The sequence below is a fragment of the Prorops nasuta genome, unplaced genomic scaffold (assembly GCF_024137725.1).
Source record: "Prorops nasuta isolate Cenicafe-Biocafe unplaced genomic scaffold, Cenicafe_Pnas_1.2 PNAS00048, whole genome shotgun sequence".
Classification (NCBI taxonomy): domain Eukaryota; kingdom Metazoa; phylum Arthropoda; class Insecta; order Hymenoptera; family Bethylidae; genus Prorops; species Prorops nasuta.
The window spans coordinates 1,042,930-1,064,414 of NW_027116845.1; the positions used below are offsets into that span (position 1 = coordinate 1,042,930).

Here is a 21,485-nt window from a genome sequence, read left to right on the forward strand (position 1 = left end):
AATTTTCTTTATTATTCCAATAAAAAATGGTCGATCGATCGAAAAATTCCTCGAAGTTTTCTTTCCTTCAATTTTTCTCAAATTCCTTTCTTCGAGGTATACATATATATATATAGGTTGGTGATTCAGTGGTACACACACGTCGAGACACGGGAGTCTGCGTGGAGATTCAAGAGAAATCTCGTACCGTCTTAGCTCTTTATCCATACATGCATATATATATATATATATATGTGTGGGTAAGGTATTTTTTTCTCGATTCCCAAAATTTTGTTTCGAGTTGACCGCGCGATTGGCAGTAGTCAAACTAATCTATATAGGATGTTATCAAACAGATAAGGTTGCCCGAGCTCCTATCTGGTAGCCATATTTTCTATATAATATATAGGTAATCGATATATCGTCGCATAGTTCTCAGTAAGCGAGAACGACGAAACCGAATTACACCGGATCGTTAGGATCCTCCAACTTGGCGTATTCGTATCTCTCCTTTGAAATCTCCCCTCCCCCCTCCTCCTCTCTCTCTCTCTCTCTCTCTCTCTCAAGATATCAATTAAAAATTGACGCGAGTTGAAACAAAAAAAAATAGCAGAATCGATCGATCCAAATCTAGTTCGAGACGTTTTCTGGCTAATGAATTAGGTGAGATTCGAAAGGGAGAGAGAGAGAGGGTGAAAAGAGAAAGCAAAGTGAAAAAGTGCCAAAGCGATCCGTCGAAGCGAGGCTATCGATAGATTTCAATGAACTCGTCGGAAATAATCAGTGGCTAACGACGGTGACGCGAAAAGAAAGTTTTTTCTTTTTTTTTATTGGTGGAAAACGATTTTTCCGGAGGAGAAAAAGAGTGGTGAAAGATGGCTGCCGGATATGACGATTGTTACGACGCATCCTGGCACCTGATTCCGCCTGATTATGTGAGCAACGAGGACGATTATAGGTATATATATATATTTATGTATAAACCCATGCATGATTATAAGACACTTGTAGCGTCATACCAGAAACCTTCCTAAATCGTTCCAACGTATCCAATTGCGTCGAGGAATATTCTAGGAACGTTTTTAACATCATAACGATATATTTGTGCTCTGCTGGAATGTAATATATGATATATTATATATAGTGTATATTAGGATAGGGAATGGCAAGGATATTAATAAGCTGCAGAGAGGAGGGAATAATTGAATTAAAGTAGGAAAAATTGGTGACGTGTTGGCGAACGATTAACATATTTGATGATGAGCAAGATAACGGGACGGAAAGCGGAAGTGAGCGTTTAAGTAGAGTCACGCATATAGCACTGGTGAATTCTCGGGCGTAGAGTGGTAGAGTGGTACGCCGTGATACACGCTTACACCCCTGAAACATCGAACGTGCAAGAATCGAAAGGGCCCGAGTATCATCACCTGTTGGTTTCCATCGTAAATTCTACCATTAATCCTCTATAGTAGCTTACTATATATATATATATATATATATATATATATATATTTTGCTCAATATACTCTTTCATTCTTCGATTTTCACATCTTTTATTCGAGTTAATTGAGTAATTTTATTAACGAGATTGGTTAATTGCATATTTGTTTGCGAAGGTCATTTAAAAATGGCAGAATTTCTGGTATAATTGCAGAGAGATTACGATCGTTATACATCTCTGAAAATCGTAAAATGTTTAAGATTCGAAAGGGTCCAATTACTAACACCTCTGATTTTACACTGTAAATTTGGTAAATAATAGTGTATTTGGATGCCTCACCTATATTTCTCAACATACTTTTCCATTTTTATCCAAGCGAATTAATATTTCTGTCCAATTTATTAGACGCCTTTCTCGCTCGATCCCTTAAGACATAAAACGTGCAAGAGTAGCCGAACGAGGGCCTAAATATCATTACCTATTTTTTCCTTGTCCTATACCAATCCTCCGTCTGTGTACACTATATGTTTTCAGCGTCATATGTATATACACCGGGTCTACAAATTTTTATTGTTAAATCTTCTATCGAAAAATCATTGTAAAAATCGACAAATATGTCGGTGCATGTCATAACATTTCTATTTGCTGGTCCCAAATTTATATCGATAACCGAGAAGAAGATATTACATTATTTATAATAAATTAAACCACATATGAAACATTTTGTTTTAAATTTTCACTGGTCCCCAAAAAGGTCCAGTGTTCAGATGTAGGGTTATAGTACATACCAACCCGGTTTATATTTTCCATCATTCTTTTCACCAATGAAATACTGCTATTCTGCTATCTTGATTGGTCGGTTGTCCTTTTTCTTCATGAAAGTCGATTGAAAACGATGTAAGAGAATTTGGGACTTGCTCGAGAGAGCGGTGGAATTTTGTATATACGAATTGTAGAGAGAGAGAGAGAGAGAGAGAGAGAGTATGAATGGGAGAGTCCAGTATGGGTGGGGGGTAGCTTTGAACAAGTTCTTAAACGTTTCTTAAACGACGGTCGGGTGAGCTTAACGAGCCGTGGCTGGTAGGAAACACGTTTGACCCGATGTTCCTTGGAGGGGATAAGGGGCCCCCGTAAGGCCCGTAGAAAGGAGACTCGGCCGGGGCACAGTGGCCACCCGTCGAGTTTCTTACTACGAGTTTACTATATATACTACACTACTGCATCCTTCTGGGCTAGCTCTTCCCCCTCCCCCCTCCCAAACTCCTCCAACTACGTTCATTCATGGGCCCTTCTGTCCACTTTATGAATGAACGTAAAAGTCACCTCTCTCTCTCTCTCTCTCTCTCTCTCTCTCTCTCTCTCTCTCTCTCTCTCTCTTCCGGGATCTAGAAGCTCCTTTTTTTTCCCATTCCAACTCTCAGAAAAGTCAACTCAACTATCTTGAAAAATCACTCTGAATGCGCACCAAGTTTCGCCCTTGCTTTGTTCGCAAAAGAATATGCTCTACGCTCCCGATTTACGCACAAACGCGCGCGATTCACTGAATCTAGTCTACGAATGTTCGATAAATGACTTTTTTTACGAGCCACGTAGTACAGGATAATTTTCGTGGGAACGGTTAAACGTTAATCGATATATGCTGCTGGAAATATAAAGTCTCGAAACCGAATGGGAGGAAAAAGTTTGAATTTTATAGAAGCAGCTAGAGCTACTTGAGAATACGAGTTGGGCCCACTCGACGCTGATACCGAAAAGTGTCATATTGAACATTAAAATTGGCGTTGGCCGATGCACGTGGCCAGGTAGCTAAGTAACCAAGTGCGAAATTTGGCTGAATGCTCGAAGGAAAATTTCGGTAAATTTTGCGTCGGCACGTACCGGCAATAAATAAGGGGCGGTCAGGATTTGTAGCGGCTCAGGTGCTTCCTCGACCGACAGGTACTGATATTGTAATGCTAATGGCGCATAGACGAAATATTTCCCAAATGGGTGAAGCCGCTTTCAAAGCTGCACGTTTTTCCGGGCCCCATGGGCCAGCTAACACCCGAATTCCACCAAACTACTCGAGTATCGAGTGGTCAGTCCCTCCCCCTCCACCCTCGTTGGCCATATAGCAAAAACGCCGGAACAGAGCCGCGGGCCGTCATAAAGCTGTATCGAGAGTCAACCACTTGAACATAAAACTATATACGTGTGAAAGTTTTGATGAAACTCTACAATAAATATATAAGGGCCCTCCCTCGAAATGGGCCCTATAGGCAAAACTCGAGTTCCACCAAGATACCCAAATACCAAGTGCATGGCTGTATACTTGCATTTCCCTGTACCATTTCTTCGTTCCTCCTGACTGAGATACGCTCACCAGACACTCGAGTGGGCCCATAAAATCAACAACCTGCTACTCTTGACACGTTCCATGCATAAAATTACCAGTGGATGTAATTAGTGCCAGAAATGCATTTGGAAACGATTTGACACGTTGGCACGTTTTAGAAACATTTTTTACCTTTGTACACTAATAGTGACTGGATTTAACCATAGAAAATATAATAAAAAATCATCTGTTCGAAAATCTTTGGCGTAAAACTTTCAATGATCGAGTTAGTGTCAGATAAACGTTCCTAATACGTTTCAACGTGCATGTCTAATACTGTTGTGCGATATGTAAAATTAACTCGAAATTGAGTAGCAAACCAGGAATCGTTCAAAGTCATTCGGTTCACATGTATATATATATAAAAGTAATAATAAAATACAACTAAAAAAACCAATTTTTGGGAAAACTTTTTGACATAAGAAAATGTCGATGAAAGTTTGGACAATAAAATGCAATAAAGAAAGAAATTTTTAGGACACGGTACTTCCGAGCTATTCAGTCAACTCGATTGCAATATCGCACAGTGTTTATTCTAGCGCGTTTATACCTGAAATTTCCCGGCCCCGTCCAGTTAATTATTTGGCGCTTTGCAAAGAGATTTGCAAGCTGGATAAGAGATGTTAAGTCTGCAAAGTCTTCCGGTCGATTAACTCGAAGTTTGGACTTGGAGGAGGTCGTAGTTGCATGGGCAAAAATCAGAAGGAAAAGAGAAGGGGATGGGAGGGGAGGGGAGGGGGGGGGGGGGTGGGTGGACTAGCAGGTGAGTGGCACGGAACGAGTTAATCCGTTGTTTGAGAGAATTTAACGCGGCTTTCCCTGTCGCGACTACAGTTAATCCGATACCAGTAACGCGCCAACAGCATGCGCTACCAGAGTACAGGAGTATCTAGCAGGTACAGACGATGCTTAAGGCCTTCTCGAAGATAAACAGACCGTCGAAAGCTGGGCCACACCTGGGACGCTGGACGATCATGGACCACCTGGTATATCGACGATTGCCCTTTGCCAGCCTCCAACCTACCACCAATAATAACTTCAAACCGCAATAACCATCACTTATTGAGAAAAGTCCATGCATTTCTATATATATATATATATAAACCTTTTGTCATTCTAATTATACCAGCAAAAATGCAAATTATTATTATTTCAAAATTATGTTATATAAAATGGTATAATTAATGTGATTATTTGTGTATGATATGATGGGATTCGAATGTATTGGGAAATAGTAATAAATGATTTATCGGCAAGTGGAGCATGGGAGAAATTGATGGGACGAGGCAAAAGGAGCGAGCGAACAGGCACTAAAACAATGAGACACGGACAAATTGGGTTGCGTGCTTGAAATAAGTTGGCACAGCTATCGCCAAACAGTCGTGGGATCCTAACAAATGTTGCTCGGAGCTCCAACTTCTCCACTTTTTTACCACCGGATCCCAACATTTCCGGTCGAACAAAGACTTTACCGAAGAAACTCTAGGAGAATTGACAAACGCGTCTACCAGAATACGATTCTAACCGAGTTACACGCGATGATATTCTCCAAGTCAATTCTTATACTATACTCCTCTCTCAGGTACATCATCGATATTTCTCCGTGCCTTTTCAATCTTATTATATATACATATATTTCACCTTAGATTCGAGATGCGAGCAATTATTTCTTAATATATATAGATATAATTACGAGATCAACCATCTCGCTCTGTCGATATATTCAAAACCTTGGATATAATGAAAATGCAACAAATAATTTTTGTACAGGTATATATATACTTGGAAATTTTGTTACTTTCCAGAAACTGCGTCATTCGAGTGTTGGACTACCGGTTTACGGTATTCTACAAGAATGCATGGGTATACAGTTGTATTTTGGGAAATAATATAGGAAAGGAAGCGGTGCTTTTTTTGGTAACTTCCGCAAGGAATTTTCATCTAGGTGATATATTTAAGGGTCAAGAGAGAGAGAGAGAATGAGGAATGAGAAAGTCGTAGAAGGCAAGATCCGCCTTCTTCCGCACTTTTTGACTTTTCCGCCGGCCTTAGAGCACACGCACGCACGCACGCACGCACGCACGCACGCACAATGGATGCTGCGCTATGAATAAACCGGAAACCCGCTCCATCCTTCGTCCTCCGGCCTCTGACTCTTACCTGCAGTTCTCTTCTTCTTCTTCTTCTTCTTCTCCTGAATCGAGCTTTTCGTCCCTCGCCTCCATTCGTCCGACCATTTCCTACAGGACTTCGATGCCATTTTATACGCGAGCGAGTGCATGCCGCCTATTTTATATTGTTGTACTACTGCTGCATGTGTATTCTTCGATTCATACATCTATAGAACCTGCAGCGCATTGCTCAGGTGCACAACTCGATGCCTCTTGAAAAATACATCTGGAAATTCATTATAGTCGTGCACCCACTGTCCACTCTTACATTATATGTTATTTTCTCATTTTTAGTCAAAGCAATCGAAATTTCTATAAAGATACGAATTTTGTTGCTTCAATCGTGAAATGTCTACTGGTTGATATACCCTGAAAATTGTTCATGGATTTTCACTCCTTTGACAGTTATTCGTCATATCAATAAACTAAATTTATGTATATTATGAATAATTCGAATTATTCATAATATACACAAATTTAGTTTATTGATATCACGAATAACTGTTAGAGGGGTCAAAATCCATGAACAATTTTTTTCAGGGTACATGCTGCATTATTGTTGTTCCATGTTTTTCTAACACAACTTTGTATCCTTCAATTTTGTACATAATCTGTATATCATCGTGATCCATTAAAACTTAATGTTTTTTTTTAAATATACATCGTGTAGGAGCCAATTTCTTTCAATACATTCTTTTATTTCAAATAAAATTCTAACAAAAGTTATTGTAAATAATTCTAACGATATAACCTTTGTTGATTCAATCGAAACGTTTAAATACATTCTTTTTCCCCTGTATCGGACCTTTTTCTGTTCCTCAATCGACGAGTCCTTTACTCCACTCTCTGCATTTTGTAACCTGCAGCATCTTGCTTAGAGGGGCACCTCGATACCTCTTGAAAAATACCTCTAGAAATTCATTAATCACGTTGTAAATTCTCTTAATATATTTCCCATTTCAGGTACAACTCCAAGAATCACTGTAATTTCTACAGATTCGATCCAAAGGTTCCATTGAATACAACTTTAAATAGTATATATATATATAAATATATATATTGTGTATGGACTAAGGATTGACAACCCTTGTACATGCATTTTATTAAGTACCACAGGAAGACATCAGGTTGTATATATTAATTACATGACAGGGTGGCGAGCTTGATGGTAACGGGCGACTCATAAATCGAAAGTCAATATCGTATAACGCCTCGATAGGTTATATTCTCTCCCGATGGGACCTACACACAGATTTTAATTAAACTTTCTTGCTGAAAATTTAAATTTTTCCAGTAACAGAATTATGTGCATGACGAGTGCGAGCAAATATATACTCAAGAGATCATATTAAGATAAATAAAAATCTTAAATTTAAAAATATCTTTTTTGCAATATATATATATATATATATATAATATCGAAAAATTGCGCAGGAAGAAATTGATTTATCGTCAGAGAATTTTCGGTATATTCATCGAGCAACAAAGGAATGTCATTTGTGAAAGAGAAAATCGTATAGCTTCTCTTGTAATATTTTTAGGATAAAACTGTTTCCACGCGAATGGATATAATCTAAATGGATGGATGGTGGTAACCCAGTTTACGTGTAAGCGATGGTAGCGATTAAAAAGTGAGGCACGGTACTGGGTATGAAAGGGGGCGGTGGAGGGGGGGGGGGGGGGGGGAGCAAGAGGAAATGGAAGAAGGTAGAAGAAAAAATCGAAATGACACAGTAAAAGCACCGCTAATGCTCTTTCGCATTAACACTCGACGTAAAGTACGCTCTTGGTGTAAAAAGTGCTGATCGATAAAGCCAGCTGATTGGTCGGAGCTTTTCAAGGGGGTTGAAATTGCACCATGAATCTCTCCCACCGGGATCCTCCGTCCCTGGCCTCCCATTGGTCCAGAGTACGCTCCTCCCCTTTCCGTCGACTTACCCCCTAAAACTCCAATCACCCTGCTCTCTCACCCTCGTCCGCACACAGCTAATAATGCCGCTGGTCGCGGCCAGAACGAACGAATCAAAATTTCAAACGGGTATGTCGTCTCCTCCGAACGATTGCTCCTCTACTATATATATATGTATATTCCATTATTCCACAAAAATCCACTTCATCTTTAACCTCGAATTCTTCGCAATCATCCTCCTCGATTTATACAACATAAATTTGTAACGACGTTATACATAATCGACCATTAAAACTGTTCGATATAGAATTTCTTTTTTCCGTACTCGCGCGACCGGTCAATGATTTCATGATTAATTCTAAACGAGTGAGAGAGATAGTGGGAGGAGTTTCGCAGTAACGACCTATATACAACATATATGTATATAGAGGTAACGCCCTATACAGGGTGTTTGATGCAGGGGTGAATGGAAAAAGTTGAAGTATATATTTGAAGGAGAGTCTTGGAGAGCGAATGATCTGCTGGTAGAAATGGGGAGTACTCGCGAGAGTCGTCGGTAAATCAGAACAAAATTGAAGGTATATATATATATATATATATATGCTATATACAGGCCCAATATGATTTTTCTTGATTCTCCACCGTATAGGCATGTAGGTAGAGCGTTGGGGTGTCGAGGGTTATAAGGGGAGGGGGGAGGGGGTTGACGCGAGCTGTTCAAAGGTTTGAGAGTGTGAGCGATTTGGAAAGTAAAGTAAGGGAGATGGAAGGAGGGTATTTTATAAAAGGGGTGGGGGTTGTTCGGGGCGGAGGTATCCGGCGATTCGGAGTAACCGCCCCTTTGGAGCACCGCCCTGTACACGGCTCAAGGGTGCTTGACGCTTCGGGCTTGAACGGAGGTAGGGAACACACTAGCCGTCAAGTGTTCGTCGAGGACACTCAAAAAGTACAAGAAGAGTACTCCACTCCATCTCGAAAAGGACTCTGTATACTCGTCTCGGGGTTGCTACGCTACAAATTCCTCCAGCCCATCGAAAGCAAACTCTGCACTTTCACCTTTGAACCCATTGAAATTCCCACAGTGATACTACAAGTCCGCGTTGATTCTCGCGAGTGAAATTGTTTGGTTCTCAAGTTTCTCTCTCTCTCTCTCTCTCTCTCTCTCTCTCTCTCTCTCTCTCTCTCTCTCTCTCTCTCTTGTGCAATGAACTCCTACGGGAACAGTGACTCTGTGAAGCTTTGTTGACTGCCGAAAAAACGTGTCGAGGAGACAGAGATATATATATATATATATATATATATATAGTTGATATAGATAAAGAGAGAGAGAGAGAGAGAGAGAGAGAGTCCTCGAAGGATATACGGGACAGTCTCGAGGTAAAGAAGAAGTAGAGGAATTCTCTCCAGGCTGAATCTCCACGGGAACTCTTAACATGTACTGACGGTACTAAAAATCCTTTCAAAATGGCGGATAAGAATAAGATTCTGCCGTGGCCGCTGCTACCGTACCCGGCCAGTCTCTTGAATCACGTCTGGTACAGTCAACTCGCCCTCAACACTAGGTAAAAATAATTTCATTCAGCAGCCACAAACCCTCTCGTCCATTTCGTCATTTCAATATCGACACTTTCCTCTTTTTTCTCGTCCGCCATAGAAACATTCCCTTCGTCCTTTCCTCCGATTCATATATATAATCTCGATTCAAAGTTTTTCCTCTTTTATTTTATTGTATCATTGATGAACAAAAATTGATTGGCATGAGAAGAGCAGTGTTGGTACAGGAATTTAATAATTCGTGGAGAAAAATCAGTTATATTGTTATTTTAATTATTAAAAGCTTGCAGTCTCCAGACTCCTGTCCGGTACATTGATTAGACTGACTTTTGGTATTGGTAAAAAATAAGGTAGATTTTTAAGGCTGTAGTATCCGATGAATCTTGCTGCATAGTGGGTAGTGCCTCGACGGTATATGCATGCATGCATGTCTTATATATATATATATAACTATAATAGTACTTGCAGTGTCGAGACACTACCACCGCGCGGGAGTCTCTGAATCATCGAACAGCCAAACCCACCTTCGTCGATCCTATATTCAATTTCCATAATTTTCTCATTTTTCTCCTTCGTCTTGCAAAATTCACAAAATTTTGTCTTCCTCTCCTTCGATTGACAATCTCACCCCAATGAACTCTTTTCCATTATTTTCTATCGTCCTATATCATATTGACGAACGAATTGATTAGCAAAAAAATTGACGATGGTATAGAGAAGTAAAATAATTCGCAAAGAAGAATTAACTTTATTATCATATTAAATAATTCTCGTTATTTTAAATCACGCACATATATCTTGCGTAGAGTCAGTTCGTCCACAACACTGCATGAACAAAAAGTATATCAAATTATTTCATCCCTCTCAATTTAGAAAAATTTTTCCTCTCATAGAGTAGCAATTAATTTCCTAGTGAATATATTTGCTAAAAGGGAAGCCTTAAACCCAAACTGTTTCCATTTCGTCATCGTTTGCCATGCGATTAAAATGCAGAGAATTTCTTAATCTTTTTCAACTACTAATCTCGTCTGAAAGTTTCTTGCAATATTTCGCGTAATTGCATCATTGATGAACGAGATGATTAGCGAAAAAGCAGTGATGGTATAGAAACGAGATAAGTCGCGGAGAAGAAGTAGCTATATTATTATAGTAATTAATGATTGGGATCGATTAGACGACTGTTGAATTCTTACACGTGCCTTGGTAGAGGCTTATCTCGAATCGACACTGTATATTCCACGACGACACCTTATCTCTCTCTCGGAGTATCCTTGGTTTATGTATAATATATAATAGTTAAATATATACGACTCGAAGCAACATTTTCGAAAAATCCCACTTTGAGAGAAAATTATATCCATGTGTTTGTGCGTGTATATATATATATATATATTAAACGATTGCACACGTTTGTCTCGGTATTATTGATAAATCGTCCACTCGAGTTTGATAGGCACGCCAATATCTTTCCGTTAATGCTTCATTAGGGATTAGAAACGGGAACCACTAATCTCTTATCGAAATTCTACATTTGTTTTATTCCCTAACCCCTGAAATCCACTGCAAACAAATAAATCATTCGAATGACACGATGCTCGATAAAGAGAATAAAAATTACAAAGTTTATTATATATATATATATATATATATAAATGCGAAAGGATTTATTAAATCTCGCTAAGATTGATTTTGTCCGATGACGTCAATGATTTAATCACGAAACTCGCATAAAGCTATATAGTTCCTATTCTTCCTCCACATATACATATACCAGTATATTAAATATAGCAGCAATCGTTAAATCTCTGAAACGATAAAATCGATTAATTTAAGAAATTAGCACTTTTATTCTTCGATCAAATATCGATCCAACGATTATGAAATGTATTCGAGAGTTTTGTTCGATTAAATGAATAAAAAAGAGGAGCGATTAATCGTTTATCGAGCCACAGGAAAGAGTGAATTATTTCAATGCAGGTTTGAATTTTTACGAGGATGCACGTGCATACGATAGTTTGATGAAACGAAAACTTTCAACAAGTTTATATATATATATATATATATATACATATAGGTATAGGCTGGTGGGATTTATATAAGGGGTTGAGGTGCGATGGATGGAGTTTTCTGGTCGGTGGGAATTGCTTTGTGCGAGTCGAAGCGTGGCCGGACGTGTCGCGATAATGGCGAGTTTGGCTTAAAAGTAGGAGAGGTCCTCGCGCGCCTTGCAGCCTGCACCGCACTCGGCTATTGGATCGCTTCTCTGCAGGTTCCGCAGACAGGTTGTTTGGGACCAAGCACCGCAGGTATCCCGCCAGAAAGCGACGTCCTTTCACCAAAAGACACAGCTAATCGGGTCTTAAAGGGCAACACTGGCTTCTTGACGCTCGTCACGCCGCTTCCGGTTGCTTTTCAAAATTCGATTGCAAGCGGAAAATCTCTCTCCCTCACTCGATGCCCGACTTCTCGACTCAATTCTCGAATAGCCTCGACCATCCAAAATCCTGCATTTTCCCTTTCATTTATTTCTAAACCCCCCCCCCCCCCCCCCCTCCTCTTCCTGTGGAAGCAACGCCGCGCGCCGTGGCAAGATAAAGGAAGATCCTTCAGTTTTGTACGATGATATTTCCATCCTCTTCTTTTTTTCAAACCCTCCCTGATAACACTGTGGAATTTGGTATATATGAAAGAGTAATAGCAGGATTTTTCTTTTCTCTTTTTCTGCTTCAGGTTACTGGAAAGCATGAAGATGCCAGCCAGAACTTCCGGTTTTCACATTAGTGATATCCTCGAGCTGAACGATCCCAAACCGGCTCAGGAGGAAACTGATATGCAAGGTAACGACGCAAAAATTGAGGTTTCCATTGGTATAGATGGACGATTCGAGGGGTTCATTCGCGTGTTTCTTATATTAAACATTCAACGAATGTTCCGAAGCAAATTTTATCAGCGTCCTTATTACGTCGCATACTTGAAGATGAAAATGATAAAGCCGCTGGAGACCAGCTTATGGGAGAATGTGCGTCACAACTATATATATATACATATTGGTCCTATTTATATAAATATTTCACACTGGCTTGGAAAACATTCTAGAAATGGTTACCAACGAGTAATTCTGATGAAAACCTCCCGACTGCCTCCAGCGTTCGTCATAATAATGCACCACTAATATAATGTATCAACATTAAATTACGATTGGTCTAAAGTAAATTTATGAACATCTGAAAATTGTAACATTTTGCAAAATTAAAATAACCATTCGTATAGATTTATCAATAATTAGTCGCGTCTTATCTTTAAGGAAAAATACAAAAAGTACATTTAAATCGGATTCTTTATGAATATTCTCTCATTGCATACTTAAAAAGCAGAGAATTTTTTATAACAATATTAACCGTATAATGACACGAAACACAGTGTTGATTTAAGAGGCTCGATATTTAATAAACTCTTGAGGAACGATCATTTCTCGTCTTTGAATATAACGCGTCATTGATTAACGAACAATTAGTCACACTTTATCTTCGTATGTATAATTAGTAAAAATATAACAAGTATACGATAAATAAAATTCTGTATAAATTTACTTACGCACACAGCACGCTTGAAAAGTAAGGACTAAATATAAAAGGAATGTAGAATCAACTATAGCGGGGCAAATAGATCTATCCAAGGAAAAATCCATCGCAGTCGCGTACTATTATCGATTTCAACATAGCAAATATTTATGCAACGAAGATCACATATTACTTTACATTTCTGCAGCGTGTTCGCCAAAATTAAATTGTTAAAGATGCTTTGCAGCAATGAAATTAAAGTAAATTTTACAAAAGAATCATTTTACTCCACGGCCAGGTGGGTTGTAAAATGATTACATAGCGAATAATTTAAATTATCATTTTATATATAACTATATATAGATATACGATAGACAAAAGCTATATATATATTTTCAAGAAAAAAGTGGAATAGCATATGTCGCTGCTAACATTATGTTTTTTATGAAAAAAGATTAATAGAAACATGTTATTCGAGTATATAATTGCCGCGCCAAATCTTATTTACAAATCATCTTGTTTTTCTTCTTTTCGAGCCACGGTCTGCTTCTTAGCGACGAATACATTCACTGAGGGATCCTTTTGTCCCAAATGCCCAGCGCATGCATCTTTCATCGAATCTTACAATATTTTATCAAAGTCGACTTTAATTAATTTTAAAAAGAAATCAAAGCTCCTATTTATTATTATAATTTAGCCAATGGAGCGCATTTGAAAAGTAGGTATTCCCATATTTTTTTCTTATATATCATTCAAAAATGGCTTATCGTAGAGAAAAACAATGACAAACATATAAATGTATGCGGCCAACAACTTTTTACACTCTACTATATTATATTATACATGTAGAAAAATTATATTTTCATATCGATTGATTCTTAAACGAATGGTACCTGCAATAGTTGTCATTAAATCTTCAGGGATCATTTTGCCCCACCCCCCCCCCCCCCCACGTTATATCAAAATTAAACACGGTTAGTTAAAGAAAAACAGCAAGAAAGGACAATAGAAGGGTTCGAATAATGAGACCTTTGCTCAAAAAATCATTCCCCTTTCATTTTCAAGGAAAAATGCTACAAGAGTGTGTATACGTGTACCACATAAATGAAATTCTTTAGAAAGGTGTTACAGTCACATCGCATAGTTGAAAAAGAAACGAATAATTAATAACATTATTAAACGTGTGTTGGAAGGAGAAATATGGTTGTTTAAAAAGTAATTGAAAAAAATTGTTAGGAGGAACGACCGTTTTGCCAGGTTCGAACGACGTGCCCTCGGCCTATCAGCAATTTTTGGAGCACACGACAGCCATGCTGCAACCAGCGATGCACGCGAATCTAAATCGAGGTAGTTTGCCCCCTCCACCCCCTGGCCTTTTGGGTTGGCCAACTGGCCCAGCGTTGCCCACAACCTTGCCACAACCAATGGAGGAAGTTAATGGTAAGAAAATTCCTAATAACATTTTTCTTCTTCGGTGCAAAAGATTTGTAGAGATAAAATGGGACACGCGTGATGAGTTGTAAGGACCGAGGACCGGCTTAAAGGTCAGAGTATATCGGTTTGTACATGGAGAGAGAAAGATGTCTGATAGAGGTATACTTGCGTGCACGTATATATAGGTGCCTCACTACGCATATATACATATATATATATATATATGTAGAGAGGGTTTTGCGTAAGACGCCTCCGAGCATGGATAAAAAATGACGCGTATCTCTTTAACTATAGGAGATATTCAATTTTTTCATATGACCTTTTTGAAAGTAAATAACGAGAGGTTTCGAAAAGGTCCTATGCAAAAATTGAACATCTCTTACAGTTAAAGAGATACGCGTCATTTTCTACCTATGCTCTGGGACGTTTCAAGTGGTACACCCTGTATATATATCTAGGTCGCGAATCGAATCGATCCCTCGATCCGATAAAGAGAAGCGCTTTAGGTGAAAATCCAAATTTTCTCGTGGTTGCACGGAGATATTTGTAATTTGGCACGAATGTGCGTGGCTGTGGAAGAGTGGTGCACAGTGGAGGAGATAAACGGTATAGATTGGCGCGGCTCGGCGCGGCTCGGCGCGGCGCAGCGGTGATTTTTGGGCGTGACAAAATTTGGATGAATCGAGGTGTCGGGGCTGCGCACATCTGTCCTCGAGAGGACATCTGTCCGCTCCGAGGACCAATCAACGGAGAGAACCGACGGAACCGAGAAGGACCTAGCTTTTATAGGACCATTAGATCCTGCTTAACCGGCGACGACCAATTGTAGGGTGCTAAATAAATAAGGGCTATATGTACCTCGTCGACCGGCCGACTCTGCGTCTTCCTCTGCGAGATTTATCCTCATCGCTATTATATACACAGGAACCTTGAGACTTTTCCACTCTATATATATATATATATATATATTAGGGTGTCCATAAAATTGAAAGTTCCCAAGCTCAGCGTAAAAATGATTCCGAATGGTTAAAAAATAAGAGGTATGGGATTTATTTCGATTTTAAATAGGTTTTGTGCTGTGCCGCAAAGCAAAAAACTACATTTATTCAGACATTTTTGTTTATATAACTCTTAAATTCTGCATTTTTTGGAAAACTTTCATAAAGGCGAATGAAAGTTTATAAAATTCTTTACAATTTATGTTTTATGCATTTTTAGCGTAAGTCTAATAGTTATTGAGTTAAAACGCTGTAAATAAGGAAATTTTAAGCAAAACTCTAAGAAAGTTGAATTTTTTCTCGTAAATTTTTATTTTTTTATCTTCCATATACAGGGTTTTTCACGCAAGACGCCCTAGAGCATGGATATAAAATTACGTGTATCTCTTTAACTTTAAGAGATATTCAATTTTTACATAGGACATTTTCAAAACCCCTTGTTATTTACTTTCAAAAAGGTCATACGACACCATTGAATATTTCTTGTTATTAAAGCGACATACGTCACGTCTATATCCATGCACTGCGGCGTCTTACGTAAAATACCCTGTATATGGAAGATAAAAAAATAAAAATTTACGAGAAAAAATTCAACTTTGTTATAGTTTTGCTTAAAATTTCCATATTTACAGCGTTTTAACTCAATAAGTATTAGATTTACGCTAAAAATGCATAAAACATAAATTGTAAAGAATTTTATAAATTTTCATTCGTTCTTATGAAAGTTTTCCAAAAAATGCAGGATTTAAGAGTTACAAGCAAAAATGTCTGAATAAACGTAGTTTTTTGCTTTGCGGCACAGCACAAACCTATATAAAATCGAAATAAACCCCATACCTCTTATTTTTTAACCATTCGGAATCATTTTTACGCTGAGCTTGGGAACTTTCAATTTTATGGATACCCTAATATATATATATATACACACACATATATATTATTGCATTAATATGAAATTTTAGAAGAATGGAAATTAAGAGGTTAGAATGATTTGTGTGAGATTTGATAATTACACCGTTGCAATGTGTAGTTTTTCCGAAGGGAACGATAATTCCTGGCTAGTATCTGATTGAAATCGAAGGAAGACTGCGAGTGGAAGCTAATCTCCCATGAAAATGATATGGTTGATCCCATAGGGTCCTGCCGTACGTTCAGTAGGGTTCGTTGGTATCGAATGGGCTTTATATTAGTTGTCACCCTATCAATCTTTATATATATATATATATATATAGCATATAGGCTACGGGCTTCCAAGGGATTCTTCATATAAGAGCATATTGTACACGTATGTTATTAGGAAAGTGCTTCATATTCGTCTTACGTTAAATCGCGAGACAACTCTGTGTAAAGAGGCGTGTACTGGATTTTCTCTCTCTCTCTCTCTCTCTCTCTCTCTCTCTCTCTCTTTGATAGACTCGTTGCCAAAGGGTAAAAGGTATATATATATATATATATATATATATATTTCTAATGCGAACGATCGATAAAGGAATAATTAAAAAATCAATATTAAGGCGCATCTGGTCGCAATCAGTGCTAAGAGCTGCATATAGCCTCGTGGGTGAATGGATCGAGTCCGACTCTCCAAGTGCGCAGCTGGAAAGTGCCAGCGAGTCTCCCGTAATTGAGACGTATGCTCCTTCAAAGCCTTAGTCATTCCCCACAACATGGTTTTAGCTCTTTCCAACCTTGCCCCCAATAACGCATTTGCGAAAAATATAACGATCGCTTCATTTACCGAGGGTCGAAGAATCACGCTCCTCCAATCTATTTATATATATATATATATTAAATAAATGAAAACTGAACAAGATCAGAAAAGATTGTTATTCATCTATTGGTTTTGCTATATATCATATAAACGATAAAAAAAATGTTTCTCTCCATCAATATATATATATATATATATAGTATATATTAGGGTGGCCATAAAAAAAGAAAATATTTTCCGGTGCTTTTATTTTGTTAAGAATGATGAAAAAAGAGGAATCAAATTTTTTTAGATTTTTTTGGAGCCGTTAAATGGTGCCGATTACGTTTTTAAAATTAAAAATTTAGATTTATTGAAAACGATTTAACAAAATTATAAATTAATATTGTGCTGGATTAATGTTTTTTTTATTACATTTTCTTGTAATTTAACTAAAGGACTTTTCAAAGCACAATATTAATTTATAATTTCGTTAAATCGTTTTCAATAAATCTAAATTTTTAATTTTTAAGAAGATATTGGCACAATTTAACGGCTTCAAAAAATTCAAAAAATTCGAGGATCTCTTTTTTTCATAATTTTTGACAAATTACAAGCTTATTGGAATTTTGGTTTACATCCAACATCGAAAAAGTGGAAGAACATCGGATTTTTAACTTTAAAAACGATATCGGCACCATTTAACGGCTTCAAAAAAATCTAAAAAAATTGGATTTCTATCTTTTCATCATTCTTAACAAAATAAAAGCACCGGAAAAAATTGTCTTTTTTTTTTAATGGCCACCCTAATATATGTATACTATAGGTATACACAAAATACAAAGCGCGAATTAATGTAAATTTGTCGATGTCTGTTTCGATGACAGGTTTGCAACAGCCAGATTCGACCAGTCCGACAATATCGGATCTGTCTTTCCCCAGTCAGCCGGAGAATAGCCACGAGTCGAAGGACGAAGAGTCGCAGGACTTCGAGGAGGACGGAGGAGCCGGAGGGAAGGCGTCGCAAGAGTCGCAGGAGACTTCGGAGCTGAAGAAGCGGAAGAGGCGAGTTTTGTTCTCGAAGGCGCAGACCTACGAGCTGGAGCGTCGTTTCCGCCAGCAGAGATACCTCAGTGCCCCGGAACGAGAGCATTTGGCCTCGATAATTCGCTTGACTCCGACGCAGGTGAAGATTTGGTTCCAGAACCATCGGTACAAGACGAAACGCGCGGCCACCGAGCGAGTGGAGGCCGCCGGAAGCGGTTGCTCCCCCAGAAGGGTCGCAGTCCCGGTCCTCGTCCGGGATGGCAAACCCTGCCAAGCGAAACTCCTCGAGCCCCAACCTTACCCACCCGGTGCCCAAGTTCCTATGGCACCCTACATGCAGAAACACTACTGGTGGTAAAGACCAAACTTTCGAAATCAGCTCAACTTCGTCTACCAATACAATCGTGACCATCCATTTGGTTAAAAGACTCACCTGCCGTGTCGCGTCCTTCGTGGACCAAGCGCATATCTGCATGAATTTTCAATCTTTTGCATTTCGATCAGCCGCCGGCGAATCTCGACAAGGAAAATTTACTCGGATATCTCAACGTTGTCCACACAGTGGCTGCAAGCTGCTCCAGTGGCACCCTGAGAAAAGTCCTATTGACAGTTGAAAAAAGTACAATTTTCATAATCATCATTATATGTACCAACGTTCCAATCCAAAGAATTGAGCTGCCGTCGTTGATGGACCAAGTGCACATCTGAATGTTCAATTGGAAATGAGAAAGCGACAATTGCGCAGTAGATTGCTCATAGGCAAGAGCCCTGTCCAGCATGACTCTATAGAGCCGATGCAGAAAACTTAATGGTGATGGTGAGGTGGTTTCGAGAATCGTTTCGAACGATCGAGCAAAATTGATCCAACAACGGAGCAGCTATGAGTGGTGGTTATATCGATGCAAAAAGTTATCCGGTGTGTTTGATACTTCAGCAATCTTCTCCAATGACGAAATGCATATCTAGATTTTGGGTATAATATATGAGGGAAAGAGGAGACCACTGTGTTTTTCGTAAGGTGTGTGTGTGTGTGTGTGTGTGTGTGTGTGTGTGTGTGTATGACTCTTTTAGCCAATTGATACTTGTGAACATTTTCCATCGCACTCCTGACGATATATCCCTATATAATTGTATAGAGAATCGATTACACTTCACGTCCTCGTCGAGGACATGGAAAATCACGAATCGGTAAGAATTCGTCCGAAACCAAAGATACGACCGTACTTGAAACGAGTCGAGTATATTATTATATCGAGCCGAGCAACTGTTCTAGTGAAAATGGTATATATGTATATGTAATAGAGTAGTGAAAACAACGAGCAAATCTTACTTGCGTTTCTTCAAATCAAATTCGATTGTACAAATTGACAACGATTCTCCAATAATATTCGCACTAAAATCGCACTTTTACGTTTGTCCACTCGTCAAATCTTGCAAAAGTTTTTCACCACTGCTATTCGTTCACACTTCTCTTGTAAATATATATAACAGTGTAGATTATTATTAAACGAACGTTTATCGAACGAGACTCTCATCGTCATTGCTTCGTTTAATTAACGACGTGTAGTGCATTATAGAAAATTATAAAAAAAAAAAAAAACTCGCTCCATCACACTTCTGCTGTAAATATACATATGTAAGAGTGTAGTTTGTTACATCAACGTTTCCTGAAAGAGACTCGTCATTGTTTCTTTCAATGGGTTTCCCTGTTAAGTAATAATGAGTCAATCCACACTTTTGTTTCTATAACAATAACTTATTTACATAGCTTTATATATCAACAGATTTACATTGTACAACGTGCAAAGTGTGCTCCAAGTTGGGAAATTGCGTTAATTTATTTTTACAAAATTGTTCAACTTAATTTTCAAGCATTTGCTATTTGCCGAATTATTTCAAAATAATATTTACATTTGTGGCTGGACTATAGTTATTGCCTAACATGGTCCAATTAACGTAGTGCATAATTCTCGTGTATACTGGAAAAATCCATTGGATGTTTCATGATGGCTGTTTTTCTTTTATATTTATACTTATACCGTGCCGGGACGCGAAATCTGCGAGCCCTCGTATATATATATATATATATATATATATATATATATATTATAATATAAGAGTACGAAGAAAAATAATGGTGACTCTGTGCAACGATTAAGCTTGGCACTCATCGTTCGCTGTTATTTTTCTTCCTAGAAGACTTTCGTTAAAGAGAAAAAAGGCCAGTTCTCCAATCGATAAGTCCTCGAGGTATAGAAAGCGGGGCAAGGGAGGGGAGCAGAGTAAAAAAGTGCATCCCTCTCCTTTCTCCAAGGACGTTCAAAGCTTTAAACTTAAGGAATAGCGATAAAATCGCAATATTATAGCAGTAATGTAACATTAGCGAAGAAACCCAGTTTTCATTCCTTATTGATTAGGGATTAATTATTATTGTTGTAGTCTGTATATATGTACATTGTGTAACATAAATAGTATATAAACTAATATATCAAAATATTTAATAAAATTAAGAATCTTACGAATACCAACAATCCTTTTTTATTTCTCTCCATATTTTTTTTTCACACTTTTTACTTTAAAATATGGCAAAATACTACTCGAGTTAGGAGGGAGGGAGGGGGGGGGGGGGGGAGAGAGAGAGAGAGAGAGGTCTATGAAAAGGTCTGCTCCAGGATGAGCTTCCCTTTTTCGTTGCGCACCGGAAACCGAACGTAGCTTGAGTGACAAGCTTCCGGTTTCCGTTTCCGAGCGGCCATCTTGCTACCGGTTTAGATTTCCTGAGGTCGCCCCATCCAGACTCGATGAGGGTTGCGATTCGCAATGAAAAGTCTCTCATTCCTCTTTACAGCTTATTTATCTCTATAAGTTTATATACAAAACTCGATTAAAAATTAATTCACCGTGCAACAAGAATTTTAAATGTATATATATATATATATACAGCAGTAAAAATCGAAGGATTTCTCGCTCATCAAACGAGTAATTATATGTATATATTCTTCTCGCTCCATATCAAATTTTCAATCAAATCCAGTGAATCGCGTAGCACTTATGGCTACATTATCACGCACACTCGAAAAATTGTTCATTTTTTTACAATGCCAAAGCAGTAATCAGGAATCTCTGGTATCGCTTCGTTTATCGATAGATATAAAGCTTCCCGTCGGATCTCCACACACACACACACACACACATATATATACATACTATAGTGAAAAACAGCTGAAATAAAATGTGGAGTGATTCTGAATTTATCTGTACAGAGAGAGTCAGTAAAAAATTATTCAATTCTACGAAGGATATAATATCTCGAAGTATAGGAACTATA

The 21,485-nt window shown here is 38.3% G+C and overlaps 1 protein-coding gene across 4 annotated transcripts; it reads left to right on the forward strand.

The window, feature by feature from the left end:
* Positions 1–436: 436 nt before the first annotated feature.
* Positions 437–20,670, forward strand: LOC136784103 (homeobox protein Nkx-2.2-like). Of its 4 annotated transcripts, none has more exons than XM_066744607.1 (4): positions 437–937; positions 12,159–12,265; positions 14,225–14,428; positions 17,998–20,670. In XM_066744607.1, exons 1-4 carry the CDS (start codon positions 855–857, stop codon positions 18,513–18,515), a joined length of 912 nt encoding a protein of 303 aa, XP_066600704.1. In that variant the 5' UTR covers positions 437–854; the 3' UTR covers positions 18,516–20,670. The 4 variants fall into 4 exon arrangements, with proteins under 4 accessions (XP_066600704.1, XP_066600707.1, XP_066600706.1 ...); XM_066744610.1 differs by having other exon boundaries at positions 14,246–14,428; XM_066744609.1 differs by lacking the exon at positions 437–937 and adding an exon at positions 9,141–9,436 and having other exon boundaries at positions 14,246–14,428.
* The last annotated feature ends 815 nt before the right edge of the window (positions 20,671–21,485 follow it).